Source organism: Mytilus trossulus, chromosome 11 (genome assembly GCF_036588685.1).
Source record: "Mytilus trossulus isolate FHL-02 chromosome 11, PNRI_Mtr1.1.1.hap1, whole genome shotgun sequence".
NCBI classification, from domain to species: domain Eukaryota; kingdom Metazoa; phylum Mollusca; class Bivalvia; order Mytilida; family Mytilidae; genus Mytilus; species Mytilus trossulus.
In genome coordinates, this window is record NC_086383.1 from 45,177,987 (window position 1) to 45,194,583 (window position 16,597).

Below are 16,597 nucleotides of genomic sequence, written 5' to 3' on the forward strand. Positions count from 1 at the left end.
AGATAATTATTTCCAAAATCTCCCGGTTCTTAGAAAATCCAATGGTCGCCCCTTTATATTGCTGTTATTCATTGATTTGGTATTTTTTGTAATTATCTCTTTTGTCCTTGTGGTGTACTATCCAACAAATCGTTTTTATAACGTTTCAACTTTTAAGCATATTTGAAACTCTTGTAATTAACTCACTGAAAGTTTGTTAGTCCAGTGATCGATATTTGAAATTTGGAGATTGGGATTCCCGAAGAACAGGTTGTTCACTGGGGACTACTTGATTGTCTTGTTTATTATCTTCATATATGTTCTATAATAGTTATTGACAGATCTTTGATATTGTCTGTTTCAACCTATTCACATCTCGTTTAGTCAGAATATTCTATGGTTTGCCACAATGCACAGGCACCTTTCCATATTTGAAGACTGTAACTAGGGTTCTCTTTTAGAAAAGAAAGGATACAGGGGTATCCATTCATGAAACAAAAAACAAAACATGCACGCCAAAAATACAAAAAGCAAAAAGGAAAGCGCTTGTTTTGCGTTTCTTCGTCTCAAAGTCTCAGAGAATCCTTCAGCACGGAGCGAAAATATTCTCACCTCACTGTTATTGGTTTAACATGCCTCATAAAATGCAGGGCACTGACGATGAAGCGGAAAGTACTTGTATCTTTTTTTTTAAATTTAACTCGGCCAATGATTGCACCAATGACTCCACACACACGAATCGGGTACAAAAAACTAAAACCCCCGATTCCAGAGCAATAGATCGTTAATCCTTGAAAAGAGAAATGAAATTGAATCTTCTCTTTGTGGGGTCTATTGGTGCTCTCAGCTGCTTCAGTTGAATATGTGGTAATAATTTTGGGGTTCATATTTTTCGGACTTTATTGGACTAGTAATTTTAAAAAAATAAGAATACTTCCTTTGAATGGAAACTGTTTTGGTTAAAATGTTCAAGTTGCCCTGTTTATCTGTTTTGCTGGATAAGAAATTAAAACACTTTTTTATGGATAGAAAAAAACTGTCGTTTAAAGGCAATAAATTCTACAGACTCGATTGATGACTATACACTTTCGGTCATCATTTATATTCGACAAATGCTTGTTCGGCTTTCTTTTACTTTAGGGGTTCCAATCAAGATTGAGCTAAACTAATACTAAACATAAAGTTGAACCTAACCCATACCTTATTCTAACGCAATCCCTTTACAGGACACTTACATGACACCTAGAACAAACTTTATTAGATTACCCTTAAGGCTTACCATGCCATTTTTTTTATGTTAAATATAAAAAAAAAGAAGAGGTGGTATAAATGCCAATGAGACAACTCTCCACAAGAGACCAATGCCACAGACATTAACATCTATAAGTCACCGTACGGCCTTCAACAATGAGCAACGCCCATACCGAATAGTTATTAGCTATAGAAGGTCTTGAAATGATTTAACTACAGTCTGAAAAAAATAGAAATAAAAAAACACATCTTTTTATAAAAACGCTAATATAGCATTAATGTTTTAATAAAAAAAATATATAATGCTTTTATTTAAAAAAGAATTGTCTATGTATCAATGAGTAAAGGCAGTGTCTGGGTAATAACATAATGAATGAAAATTGTAACTTTTTCCATGGTAGTATATCCAGGCCCTACTGAATACTTGAAGGAATCAAAAGTAAAATGTTTAAACGGATTTAGAATGTGTAAGGACATTGTTCGATTGTCATAGGTCTACATTTCTCGCCGAGTTCATACACGAGCAGGCTTGTCTTGCCAGTTTGCATGTAATGAACTGATAAACTTGATCATCGAATTTCCTGCCATATTTTGTTTGTCTTTGGTAAAGAAGCGTTTGACCGTCAATTAAAATTGCAAACAACGCACAAAATAGGAATTTAAAATGATAATTCCTTTTCCCTCCTTGTACACAAATATAATCTTAAACGAGAGTAAAATTTCTTACATTCCGTTCTGAATCTATTGTCAAGGAAGCAATACACAACTGGATTTGATGCATTGTTCAAGAAATACCCACGCAGTAATACTCCCATAAATTGTCCAAGTACACGATCCATAGCTCTGTAAGCCGTTGGATTAAGCACTTTTATCAAAATAATAAAATTATATGGTAAATAACCCAAATAAGACACTGCTGTTGCAACTAGAAACATGAGCGTTATACGTTTAGATCGATCTAACACAAACTTTTTGGGTTTTTGGTTGTTTTGCTTTGTTATTTTTCGGTCTATTGTAGAGATCTTGACACGCATATCCGTGTTCACACTCGATTCGTCGTCATTAACACACGCTCCATTCTCATGACTAGATGATCGTGATAGTCCGTTTGATGATTTTTGTTTAAAAATCTGAGCCGATTTTCTGAACACCATTTGCTTGTACATAACTCTTCCAACATGGACATAAGCGATTACACAAATTATGAAAATAGTGGTACTTATTAACAAGAAGAGACCACTATATGCCCAAAAGTACGAACTTCCCTTAAATGTGGCAAGAACTGTACAATCGCTACCGACAAGTATTGAGCCGGTTTTCTTATCAGCTGGTCCATAGAACACAAAACTTGGTGCTGACAAAACCAAAGCAACAACTATTGTTATTACACAGGCTTTCATTGCACACTTTTCGTCCATTTGTTGTTTAAATGGCGTACATACTTTACGGTGCCGTTCAAGGGCAATAACTCCAAGCAAAAGTCCAGATCCCATACTTACAAAATGGTTTAAAAATCGGAATATTTTACATGGCGCAACTGCTTGGAACGTATAACTATATCGGAGGTCGAAAATTTCAAATGGTATCCCGAGGCAGCAGGCGAGTAAATCCACAACTGATAACCAGAGGACGAATGTTCTGTGGTTAGAAACTTTATACCGAAAATAATATACAATTAGAGCGTGTCCATTCCCAATCGTTCCAACCACTGATAGTAAGACGAGATACGAAACAACTAAAATGTCCTCTTTTAAAAACTGTTTGTATTCAAGTTCTTCTAGGGTCCATGTCTGATTGTCGGTTTTATTTGTTATATCCATATTGAAATCTGAAATGAAAAAAATAAAATATGTTAAAACCAATCTAACTATTAATTCAGTAAACGGCCATTCATATTCTCAAAATGGCCAAGTTATAACAACTTTTAGTACGAAGAGCTTTTGTGATTGACAAAGATCGAATTTCATGTTTGCACAGTATGAGAATGCACTGCACATTTGACCATCAGTCAACCCTTTTTATGTAATACAAAAAATATCATTTTATGATCAAAACGAAGATCACATCGCTATAAGTCGTACAAGTATATAATCACGTATGATAGACTACTAGTTTTTTTTCCATGTATGGTAGACTACTATTTTTTTCCACGTATGATATACTACTTGTTTTTCTATGTATGATAGACTACTAGTTTTTCCACGAATGATAGACTACTAGTTTTTTTTCCATATACTTCGAAGTATATGATTTTTCGACTGTTTACCTACATTATAATAGAAAATTCTGGTACTCGGTCAATTTTTCGTTGGAAGAAAACATAAACCGGCGTAAATCCCCCCAACCCAATTGCACCGCACCACTTTAAAGCGTGTTTTACTTCTGATCATAAATACAGAGTACCAGAACGACACAATGTAGATAACCAAGCGAACAAAAAACATACTAGTATTTTTGCAACATACGTTTATATACAACAAACAAAAGCTTTGAATAGATGTAGAGAAATACACCCCGGCGCACTTATCTTTATCTAAAGAATAAACTTTTAACGGTATTTTTAGATGCATGCTGTACCTGTATGCTCTTTTGTCTTTGAAAGGTAAATTGCAGTAAACTCGTTGTAAGACTGTGAAAGCAATGTGACAAATAGAAATGATAAATTGCACTTTAGCCTCATTTGAAATTCGTTCTGTACTAACTCAAGCGTTATTTAGTCAAAGTTATTGTTTGTCACTTGAGTGGTATATCTATTTGATACATTAAAAGTGCATTATGCACTTATTTGAACAAATTTAGAAACAGGAAGAAAAGCGTACAAGAGGCAGGTTCCGGTCTCAGAATAAGTTGATGTGCATGTTAAAGCCAGACACATGGAGACATCATTTCGTTAAAGGTTGTAGTTTTTTTAATGCACAAATAATTCCTAATTTGTTATTTAATGTATAAAAAGAAGGTGTGTTATGATTGCCAACTCTCCACAAGAAACCAAATGACACAGAAACTAACAACCAAATTATCGTTATTAAACTTAAAATGTCCTCAAATATAAATGTACGGATCTTACATAATAGTTGCTATTCGAATTGGCAATGTACAGCCACCGGACACAGCAGTTTCATAGAGATACTCATGTTCTTCCTGTTATATTTGTTGTTTATACGATTTGAAGAGATGTACCAGTTTAATCATTTAAAGAGTTATACCAGTTAAAAAAAATAAAAAGTTATATCAGTTTCATATTTTATAGAATTATACTAGTAAAGTAATATAAAAGCTAAATTGTTTAAGGATACCCGTTCGTTTAAGTTTTACCTTTTTCAGTGAGAAAAGCGAGACTCGTTAGACGCTTTCTTTGGTTTCGTTGAACGTACACATACATTTTATATTTTCCGAAATAATAAATAAAGTGTGTATATTCTGCTTTTACATACGATTTGTGTTCATAACTTTCATTCTAAAGCAATGTCTATGATTTCTGGATAACTCGACATATTTATTTTTAAAATCGGACCACAAAGAGGACACCCAATTGCATAAAACAAAACCCGTGTTGTACCCCAGAACAACGTAGTTTGTAATTTCCGATCTATAAGATAAATGAAGGATGTCCCTCTATTGCGAACCTAATGAACGTTATAGGAGACTGGATGTCATCGTCCAAGATGCCACTTATCATAATTAGAATAAATGTAAATCTTAACGCGGGCTTAAGAATGATGACTACACTGGGCGCCATATTTGCATTTTAAAAATGAATTGTAAGCTGAATTTTCAGAAGAGCAAATAAAAGATAACATAAATGGTAAAAACTTCAAAAACGACAAACAGCAGATAGACGCATGGAACATGGACAGAGAACGAAATTTTTATCGATTTTTTTATACTAATTACTCCCCCCCTTTATTGTCCTTTTTTTCAATTTTTGGATTTGTTAATAAAACTTTATTGCGATTGCCTGTACTGGTAGATATCTCCGTTATTTGGGGTACACGAGAACTGAGAAAAACTCCCTATCAGCATTACTGGCGCTATGTCACTATAACGTATGTAAATGTTTGTAAAACACAAATATAATTAAGAAGGATAAGTTCATCCGTTTGTTTCAATCTCTGTATTTGTTGTTACATGCACTGACAGACTACTACTAATTAGATCATAAAACTTTAGGTTGAATGTCATTTTAATTTGGAAAAATTTAACCATTGAAAACGAAAGCCAGTTCCTTCACGTGAAATAAGATTTGCTTCTTTTTTCATTCGTACTTGTCAGATATTACCCCCCCCCCCCCCCCCCCCCCATCAGAACCCTTGATCCTAACCTTCTTGTCAGTCCATTGTTATAATATCAAAATATTAGTTCCTCAAAACCATAAGACAGTTTTGTTTCTGCAACAAATGTCACTTTGTTAACAAGAGCTAAACTAGGCCAGTCTTCAGATGTTATGAGTTATTAAACGAAACATAATGGAAGCCTTTTATGATGAGAAATGCTTTATTCTGTTTTTGAACTTGCTTATCGTATTAAATTATTAAGCGCAACATTTGTATGTAAAATTTATATCATATGAATGTACGTATGTAATACTACAGAACTACTTTTACCGGAAAGACCTATTTAAAGGAGAAATATTTGAATTTGTCATAAACAAGTCACTCCGGAAGACGGTTTCCGAGTGCAAATCAAGTTTTAGCCATCCATCTTTAATAATTGCTTGTATGATAAATCTCCCTATGTAAACGTATATCTATACCGTTCTTAAATAAATAAAAAGTAAGACAAGGTTGCTTGATACAGGACTGTTAAAATTCAAATACACAATTCAATGATTGTCAAGGGAGACCACCTACAAGCCTTAGTATTATTATTAACATTGTTCAAAAAGAACATGTTGCAAAGGTGCGTAAATTTCAACTTGTAAATAAATAATCATTTCACCAATCTCTTTTGAATGTTCATCTACTAACTTATTATTATTTTTAAAGTGTGATATCAATTTGGAAGTTTCTAAAGCCAACTTGTCAATACGAAAAAGACCTGTCAAAGACACACAAAGACAGCTTCACATTCAACTTGTGGAAAAATTGAACACAATGGAAAATTAAATTTTGACGATGTATTTACCTTGTGAAGCTACAGATAAAAAACTAACAGTGGACCATAGACTGAATGGAAGCTACATAGTCTACCTTTTTGAAAACCTTGCTCATTCCCTTTTCAAACCTCTGAACATAGACCGGGACATTCTAGTGGAAGCTACATATAGTCTACCATATGACTTGACACATAAGTCATTGCTTTTTCAAAACATCTGAACATAGGCTGGGACATTCTAGAGGAAGTAAATATAGTCTACCATATGACTTGACACATTATACATTGCTTTTTCCAAACATCTGAACATAGGCCGAGACATTCTAGTGAAAGCTATACACAGTCTACCATATGATTTGACACATTAGAAATGGCTTTTTTCAAACATCTGAACATAGACCGGGACATTCTAGAAAAAGTTACATATAGTCTACCATATGACTTGACACAATAGACATTGCTTTCTCCAAACATCTGAACATAGGCCGGGACATTCTATTAGAAACTACACACAGTCTACCATATGACTTGACACATTAGACATTGCTTTTTCCAAACATCTGAACATAGGCCGGGACATTTTAGTGGAAGCTACACAGTCTACCATATATGACTTGACACATTAGACATTCCTTTTCCAATCATCTGAACATAGACCGGGACATTTTAGAGGAAGTTACATATAGTCTGCCATATGACTTGACACAATAGATATTGCTTTTTCAAAACATCTGAGCATAGGGCGGGACATTCTATTAGAAACTACACATAGTCTACCATATGACGTGACATATTAGACATTGCTTTTTTCTAAACATCTGAACATAGACCGGGACATTCTAGAGAAAGTTACACATAGTCTATCATATGACTTGACATATTAGACATTGCTTTTTCCAAACATCTGAACATAGGCCGGGACATTCTAGAGGAAGTTACATATAGTCTACCATATGACTTGACACATTAGACATTGCTTTTTCCAAACATCTGAACATAGGCCGAGACATTCTAGTGAAAGCTATACACAGTCTACCATATGATTTGACACATTAGAAATGGCTTTTTTCAAACATCTGAACATAGACCGGGACATTCTAGAAAAAGTTACATATAGTCTACCATATGACTTGACACAATAGACATTGCTTTCTCCAAACATCTGAACATAGGCCGGGACATTCTATTAGAAACTACACACAGTCTACCATATGACTTGACACATTAGACATTGCTTTTTCCAAACATCTGAACATAGGCCGGGACATTTTAGTGGAAGCTACACAGTCTACCATATATGACTTGACACATTAGACATTCCTTTTCCAATCATCTGAACATAGACCGGGACATTTTAGAGGAAGTTACATATAGTCTGCCATATGACTTGACACAATAGATATTGCTTTTTCAAAACATCTGAGCATAGGGCGGGACATTCTATTAGAAACTACACATAGTCTACCATATGACGTGACATATTAGACATTGCTTTTTTCTAAACATCTGAACATAGACCGGGACATTCTAGAGAAAGTTACACATAGTCTATCATATGACTTGACATATTAGACATTGCTTTTTCCAAACATCTGAACATAGGCCGGGACATTCTAGAGGAAGTTACATATAGTCTACCATATGACTTGACACATTAGACATTGCTTTTTCCAAACATCTGAACATAGGCCGGGACATTCTAGAGGAAGCTACATAGCCTACCATATGAAAACTTAAGACACTGCGTTATCCAAACCTCTGAATTTTGCCGGGACAATCTAGTGATACCCTACCATATGAGAATATTATGTTGCATTTTCTAAACCTCTCATTTTGTCGACCTAAACAGAGGCAGAGGATACAAATATTGCAATGACAAAAACATAAGACCAAGACAACAGGGCGGCAATACCGTGATCAAATACAAAAAGAGACGAAAGTCCAGGAAAGTCAACACAATATTGGATTGAAACTGCAAAATGGATCAGCATGAAACCCGCAGAAATACGTAGCTGATGTAACCAAAATATTTTGTAATTAGTATCCCAACAACCTTACTTCTTACTGGTCCTTTAAAACAATATTCAATGTAGAAGTATTTACATCACAATCTGTTTGATACTATTGAAATTCTTTTAATTTAAAAAAAAAAATCTTAATTTAGTTTTTCTTCCTTGATAAATACTGCAACGATATGCCAGTAAAGACTCAGTGACACAACTCTATCTATATCGCCAAGTTTTAAATTGAATAAGGAACTTCCTTTACGACGATTTAAATAGATCTTCTAAGTTCTTATCATCAAAAGCGCGTCGCAGTTTTACGAAAAATTTTTTTTTATAAATAATCAGAAAAAAAATATATGATTTTGACATTTTCTCTATATCTACTTTAAAGGGTACATGGTTGTACCGGAAGCTAGTTTCAAGTTTCATCACTGAAGATTCATTTTAAGTATACTTAATATAAGTTGGAGGATATATATTAATGTAAGATTTCCTGTAGAAGTGTAATCTCCGAAAAACATCCACCCTTCTTTAAACTTTGTACTGTATTCTAAATTTTAGATTTTACAATGTTAAACTATGCGCGCGTAAAGTTATATATTAATCCAAAGATTGAAATATACTCTAAATTTGGGGGAAGTTATAACCTTGTGAATCGTTTAATTGTGATGTGTCGTTCAGCTGTAATAGCTGTTGCCGGTACCGATAAGTGATTTGTGTCGAAGCTTTGGAATTGAAAGTGAACGGATTGAAAAGGGGGAGGGTAGGAATTCCATCTGAAAAAGAATAAAATGAAAAGCTAAATCTGTATTTTGAAGATTTAACCTTACTATAAGCATTCAAATCAGTCGATGGTTTGCTGTTGTTTATTTTCTGTATAATTTGCCACAGTTCTATTATTTTACTTATATGACAATAAAATTAAGAATTATGGACACCTCTCAGTTTTGATAGGATTGGTGTTGCTCTGTCTTCAGATTTATGTTTTGTTATGTGATGACTATTTTTGTCATTATCAGCCCTTTTAGCCTATATCGTGTTATATTCGCGGGTGATATCAAAGATACTAAAAGTTTGATAATTATACAAGTCAGAATAATCCTGGCGCCCCAAAGTCGTAAAAAGATCGTTCGCAGAAACGATTTGGTTTACGGTATACATGTATGTCAAGGAATATTGATTGTCTGTTTGATTGAAATTTCACGTTCCATGACTTTAATTTTTGTTTGATTTTGTAAAAAAACATATACAACTTAGTCATTTTTTCTTTTTTTGAACACGGTAAGACAAATCTTTGAATATATGTACAATAAAAGCGTACTTCGACTGCTTTAATTAGCATCTAAACTATCAAATATGTGTTCGTTATAAACCGCTAGAAGTTTTGCGGTATATACGACAGTGTTTATGGAATGATAACATTTTCTGATGAAAAAGAAAGCATAATGTGTCTAAATTTATTAAAATAATCCAAACCTACATAAAAGCATACTACTCCAGAACTATTATCCAAAATAAGACGGTTTGGTTTAATTATCAATGAAAAACTCTCCATCAGAGACCAACTGACGTAGAAATTAACAACTATAGATCACCCTACGTCCTGCCACAATAAGCACAAACCACATACTGCATACAAAGCTATAACATGAAACAAAATGACAAATGTCAAACAATGCATACAAGAAACTTAACTAATTGCCTGATTTATGTATATAAACGAAAAACAAATATGATATACAGTAATAAACGACATCCACTGAATAACTGGCTTCTTACTTGGGACTTGCACATACAGAAAGTGGTTACGTTGCTTGATGGTGCCTAACCCTCACCCTAACCTAGATTAATCCTGATCCAAAGTTTCTGCTGGATTAAATTGTTATTTGGATGGAGAGTTGTGTCATTGACACTCACACCACATCTTCCTATAACTATTACATGTTTGTGTTGATTAGTCAATTTCTCTTTTGGCTGTTACATTTTATGGAGTGGTATTTGTTTTTGTCATTTCGTAATGTTTTCTTTGGTATTCGATGCAATTTGTTATTTGACTTGAGATATATAAAATTGTCACCAAAGGCTTTTTATTTCTATTAAGCATATACACCTATATATCAATAAGAAAATCCGTTTCAAAATAACATATTAGTCACGGAGTGTGTGCACTTTACTTTTAAAAGTAGATGTGTAATTCTAGCGCTAATGCCCATGGAGAAAAAGATGCAGAAAAATATTTCTGATAAATTAAGAACAAAGTAAAATGACATCATCCGAAACGAATATTAGATTAAAAAGTAAAATTACAAAAATACTGAACTCCAAGGAAAATTCAAAAAAGAAAGTCCCCAATCAAATGGCAAAATCAAAAGTTCAAACACATCAAACGAATGGATAACAACTTTCATATTCCTGACTTGGTACAGTCATTTTCTTGTGTAGAAAATGGTGGATTGAACCTGGTTTTAAAGCTAGCTAAACCTCTCACTTGCATGATAGTCGCATCAAATTCCATTATATTGTATTAACTTAGATTTATAGATATAATTTCGTTCTTGTAAAGATTTTAAAGATAAAAATGGTGATTATCCTTAAAAACAACGTAAATTTCTGTTTCAATTTGGTCTCTTGTGGAGAGTTGTCTCATTGGCAGTCATACCACATCTTCTTTTTTCTATTTCTAAACACACGACGTCGTCATCTTATTTTTGAAAATAAATGACATGCTGTAATGCACTTACTATTTAAATTGTTGACCAATTAAATCTTATTAAGTATATAGTACTATAATACTGCTTTAATTTATAAAATTGTCACCAAAGGGATTTTATTATTATTAAGCATTTACACCGTCCTATATACATGTATATCAATATTAAAATCCGTTTCGAAATAACACAGTAGTGTACACATATGAACGTTTGTGGCAAAGGATAACCACAAATACAACAAAGACTAAATTGTTCAATAGAAACCAACGCACACATGAAATATAATAAGATTCCTGTCCTCAGTTCTTATGACTGTTAAAGAAGGATAATATATCTTATACCTCGGCGATCCAATCGTTAACGGAAGATAATGTAATAAACTACCTTAAATATTGGTACGTGAATGTAAACATATTTACAATATGTTAATATCAGGTTAATATAAACAAAATATATAAATAACATATTACTTACATTTTCTTTACCTTGTTTGTCAATTTGCCGAAAGCATGTCAAGAACGTTGTCAATTTCACATAATAACCAGCAAGTCAAAATATGAATTCATATAAAAACCAAAGATCAGCCAGGAGAAGCAGGAACACTGTACAAATCCCAAAAAATCAAAAAAAACAATCAAAGAAAAACTGTATCAGTCTGTACTCATGCTGATGAAATTTACGTTGTGAGAAAATGACGCCTTTTTCATAAGTCACGTGACACTTGAAAAATGACATTTATATAAATCATAATAAGTTCCTTCGATGTATAGCCACTATATACACGTTAACTGCTTTTTGATAACAACATATTTACATATTTATTCATTAATGCATGGTACGCCTATATTGGGCCAAGCAATAATATAAACATTTTAGGAATATTTTATTTATTTTGTGCATGGTACGCCTATATTGGGCCAAGCAATAATATAAACATTTTAGGAATATTTTATTTATTTTGTGCATGGTACGCCTATATTGGTCAAGCAATAAAATACACATTTTAGGAATATTTTATTTATTTTGTGCATGGTACATGTACGCCGATATTGGTCAAGCAATACTATACACATTTCAGGAATAATGTATTTAGTTAATGCATGGTAAGCCTATATTGGTAAAGCAATAATATAAACAATTTAGGAATATTCTATATTGGTACTAGTCGATACTTCGGTACAAATGAAGGTTCTTCAATGATACTGTTCAGTCTTTTCTTTACTTGTTGTTTAATCATTATATATGCCATCAAACCATTAAATTTCATAATCAGCGATAATATCAGAATAAGCGCAAATTGCATACAACACTCTTAGGCGAACGTTCGAACACTTTGTGACCGTTATTTACTTTGTTTAACTTTGTTCATTTTATTATTTTGTGCTCTGTCATAAGGTACGATAAGTTTACAAAAAAATGTGACGAATTAGTCCATGTAACTGCTTCCAATCAGTTTGGAGTCATGTTTTTTATCCATTTGATCAATATTCTTGCACAATTAAAGGTATGAGCACAGTTTTTGATTGCCATTTCGGATTTAAAGTATTTTGTCGTGATCACCGTCTTCAGACACACAAGGTTCATCAAATCGACACTTCGTTAACATGTATTTGTCTGGTTCAAACAGAAATCCATCTAATAACCACAAGACGAGACTTTTTCTCAAATGAATAAGAAAAACCCCGTGTAAATGTCATTTTTTTTGGTCAGTTGTATTTATGTCGTCTGTGGACAAAAGTTTGATTGATAACTTAATTAATTTTACAAGGAAACAATAAGATAAAATATTAAAACTGGGCGTTAAATTTAGTGAATGATGTCTGTTTCTCAAAGAATTTGATTCATATTTTTAGTATAAGGAAATGAATTTTAGTAACCTTTACCTGTATCTATAACAAATTATGCAACATATTTGACAATGGAAAAAGTTGTTTTGTCAATTGTGTTAACTGTCGATTTTGTAACCAAAAAAAAAGCATGACACTTGTAAACAGCCTCAGCTCTTCAATTTAATGTCCCAATCACCATTGACAATTTCAATGAAGACCTTCTAGCCGTAGATGTACAGTGGCGGATCCAGAACTTTTTGTAAAATTGTAAAAAGGGGGGGGGGGGGCGCGAGTGACCTAAGAGGTTCTGCCTCCAGTCACACACCAGTGATTCCCTCTAATTTTACCGTCGAGGGGGGGGGGGGGGGGCAGCCTACCCTATATCCGCCTGTGAATCGAAGAACATTGTTACTTTGATTGTTACTTTCGATTGTATACCGTTCATTGATATTGATAGTAAATTTTTCAAGCATGAAATATCTTCTTTCTTCTCCTCCTACCTTAACTTCTTCTCTTCGTCCACCTTATCCTCATTAACACCAGGAGAATCTAATTTAGGTTAATAAGTTCAAATACAAATAGAAATCACAATTCGTCACCCTAACAAGACCTGACTAATTACATATTTTAAACTTGAAAATATTAAGGTCAATATTAGGTCATCTTTTATATTATCCCAAATGGAGACAAGTACGGAAAATAGCAATCCTCCATCAAGACCTCATATCCGGCCAGCTTCTTGTCAGATACATTTACGTCTTTATCCCCTTTCATCATCAAGTGCGTAATCATTGTGATAATTTACAGACACTGTTTCATCTACAATAAACACTTTTTTTATTAAGTTTATCAAAGGTCAATTAGACTTAACAGTGTTCTAGTTTTTGAAAGCAAATTGGGCTCCGTTTTTGTTTACAGGGACACTGCCATTTTCCATCCCTTTACGTTATTGGCTACTTTTGTGTTTTTTGTTTAAAGCGGACCCTGTCAGTTTCCACTCCTTCACGTTATTGGCTACTTTTGTGTTTTTGTTTATAGCGGACCCTGCCAGTTTCAACCCCTTAACGATATTCGTAACTTTTGTCACGTGTGTTTGTTTACAAGGACCCTGCCATTTTCTATCCCTATACGTTATTGGCTACTTTTGTTTTTTTTGTTTACAGGGACACTGCCAGTTTCCATCCCTTTACGTTATTGGCTACTTTTGTGTTTTTTGTTTATAGCGGACCCTGCTAGTTTCCACTCTTAAACGATATTGGTAACTTTTGTGTTTTTGTTTACAAGGACCCTGCCAGTTTATATCCCTTTACGTTATTGGCTACTTTTGTGTTTTGTTTATAGCGGACCCTGTCAGTTTCCTCCCCTTAACGATATTGGTTACTTTTGTGTTTTTTTTTTTACTAAGACCCTGTAAGTTTCCACCCCTTAACGATATTGGTTACCTCTGTGTTTTTCCTTACAAGGACCCTGCCAGTTTCCCTCCCTATACGATATTGGCTATTTTTGTTTTTTTTGTTTACAGTGACCCTGTCAGTTTCAATGCCTATACGTTATTGGCTAGGTTTTTTTTGGTTTTTGTTTACAGGGACACTGCCAGTTTCCACCCAACAATCATATTGATTACTTCTGTATTTTTGTTTACATGGACCCTTCCAGTTTCAACCCCTTAACGATATTGGTTACCTCTGTACTTTTTTTTACTAAAACCCTGCCAGTTTCCACCCCTTATAATTAACGATATTGGTTACTTCTGTATTATTTTTCACTAAGACCCTGCAAGTTTCCACCCCTTAACGATATTGGTTACTTCTGTATTTATTTTACTAAGACCCTGCCAGTTTCCATCCCTTAACGATATTGGTTACTTCTGTATTTTTTTCACTAAGACCCTGCCAGTTTCCACCCCTTAACGATATTGATTACTTCTGTATTTTTTTTTCACTAAGACCCTGCCAGTTTTCACCCCTTAACGATATTGGTTACTTCTGTATTATTTTTACTAAAACCCTGCCAGATTCCACCCCTTAACGATATTGGTTACTTCTGTATTTTTCTCTCACTAAAACCGTGCCAGTTTCCACCCCTTAACGATATTGGTTAGTAAATGACCCGAATCCGACCAGACGTGGCTGTGTATCTATTATTTCCGCACATCAAAATGGAAACTCTCAGTGAGTAGAAGTTACACTACCAGAGACGATCGAGCAATAGGAATTCCACCTTTCTATACATGTGTCAACCTTTTCATACATTTGATAAATCTGCATACATATACACGTCCATATTGTTATCATAGCTTTAATAGTATAGGAAATGGACATATATAGAATGAATTCATTCAAATTATTAAAATATTTTTCAAATTTTATTTTGAGTATTTCCCTTCAATTAATTTATACTATGCATAGGCGGATCCAGGGGGGTATGGGCTGGGGGACCGCCCCCCCCCCCCCCCCATTTCGTGGGAAAAATTTGGTTGATTATATAGGAAATCACTGAAGCATGACTGGAGTGGGTCCACCCTTAGGTCGGTCATCGTCTCCCCTATCAAAAAGAGGAAAGGGATGAATATAAGTTGCAAAACTTGTTTCCCAATACACTATAAATAAATATGTTTAAACTAAAAGGTCTAGATCCGCCACTGCTATAATGTGGTTTTTTATTTATTATACGAAAAAAATGAATTTAAAATATTGTGTATAGCCTTAAGTAAAACTATACAGTAAGCTGATGATAGTTATAAGTTGTTTGTTTGTTTACCATTAGTCAAATGACAGCTAATAATACCTCTTGACAATTAAGACAACATAAGATAACAAATACTTCCGGTATTGTATCAATTTAAAACCACAATTTGAAGGTAATTAATTGAAATGTTACACTGAATATAACGTTCTCAATACTCAGTTTGTCACTTGAGTGTGGGCTTTGCTCATTGTTGAAGGCCGTATGATGACCTTTATTTGTAAATTTCTGTGTGATTTGGTCTCTTGTGGAGAGTTACCTCATTGGCAATCATACAAACATTTTTTTTTTTATATAAACAGTATTTTAAAAGTAGGCAGTTTTTCGGCTGTTGTTTACTCTTTGGTCGGGTTGTTGTCTCTTTGGCACATTACCCATTTCCATTCTCAATATTAGTATACGGAAGAATATTTAACGGATACAGATGTCTTTTAATTAATATATTTGCCACATAATCTAATCTACATCTAAAGGTATCAACTTGGATGCTTGTAATATACCCTACTGGACGTTATGACAATCAATATTCAAAGATACATTTCTGCAAAGAATAAAATTAAACTGTGATCTAAGTACTAAGAACATAATAATTTGTATATGATAGGGTGTATGGATAATTTTTGTTTGTCTGCTGCTTTTCTTCTTACTCCAAAATGAGCACATTTCAAGTGAGTATGTTTACATATTCGTATAATGTCCATCAGTCTCACCAAATCCAATCCGATTATAAATAAAGGATGTGGAAGGGGTTTACAGAATAGAGAATTATTGGCAAAAAAGAGAAAAATGGGCAAAAAAAAAAAGAAAAAAAAAAGAGAATAATGGGGTTTGATATAAAGAATAATGTCAACATTAAGGAATTGGGTAAAAATAGTTATATTGATTGATGAAAAGAACAATGCCCAGAATACATACATATTTAAGTTATTAAGTTATTACAAAATAGCCATTACTTTGAAAGATAAAGAATATTGAGCCAAAC

At 33.6% G+C, this 16,597-nt stretch overlaps 1 protein-coding gene across 2 annotated transcripts; it reads right to left on the bottom strand.

Moving 5' to 3' along the window:
• Positions 1-1,498: 1,498 nt before the first annotated feature.
• LOC134691177 (cholecystokinin receptor-like) lies at positions 1,499-11,776 on the bottom strand. 2 transcript variants are annotated; one of them, XM_063551496.1, is made up of 2 exons: positions 11,516-11,776; positions 1,499-3,058 (listed from the first exon to the last, which is right to left on the bottom strand). In XM_063551496.1, exon 2 carries the CDS (start codon positions 3,048-3,050, stop codon positions 1,890-1,892), a length of 1,161 nt encoding a protein of 386 aa, XP_063407566.1. In that variant the 5' UTR covers positions 3,051-3,058; positions 11,516-11,776; the 3' UTR covers positions 1,499-1,889. The 2 variants fall into 2 exon arrangements, with proteins under 2 accessions (XP_063407566.1, XP_063407567.1); XM_063551497.1 differs by having other exon boundaries at positions 11,527-11,743.
• Between the last annotated feature and the right edge of the window lie 4,821 nt (positions 11,777-16,597).

Coding starts and splice junctions, on each gene's coding strand:
- LOC134691177 (XM_063551496.1), bottom strand. CDS start 3,050: ATGGATATAACAAATAAAACCGACAATCAGACATGGACCCTAGAAGAA.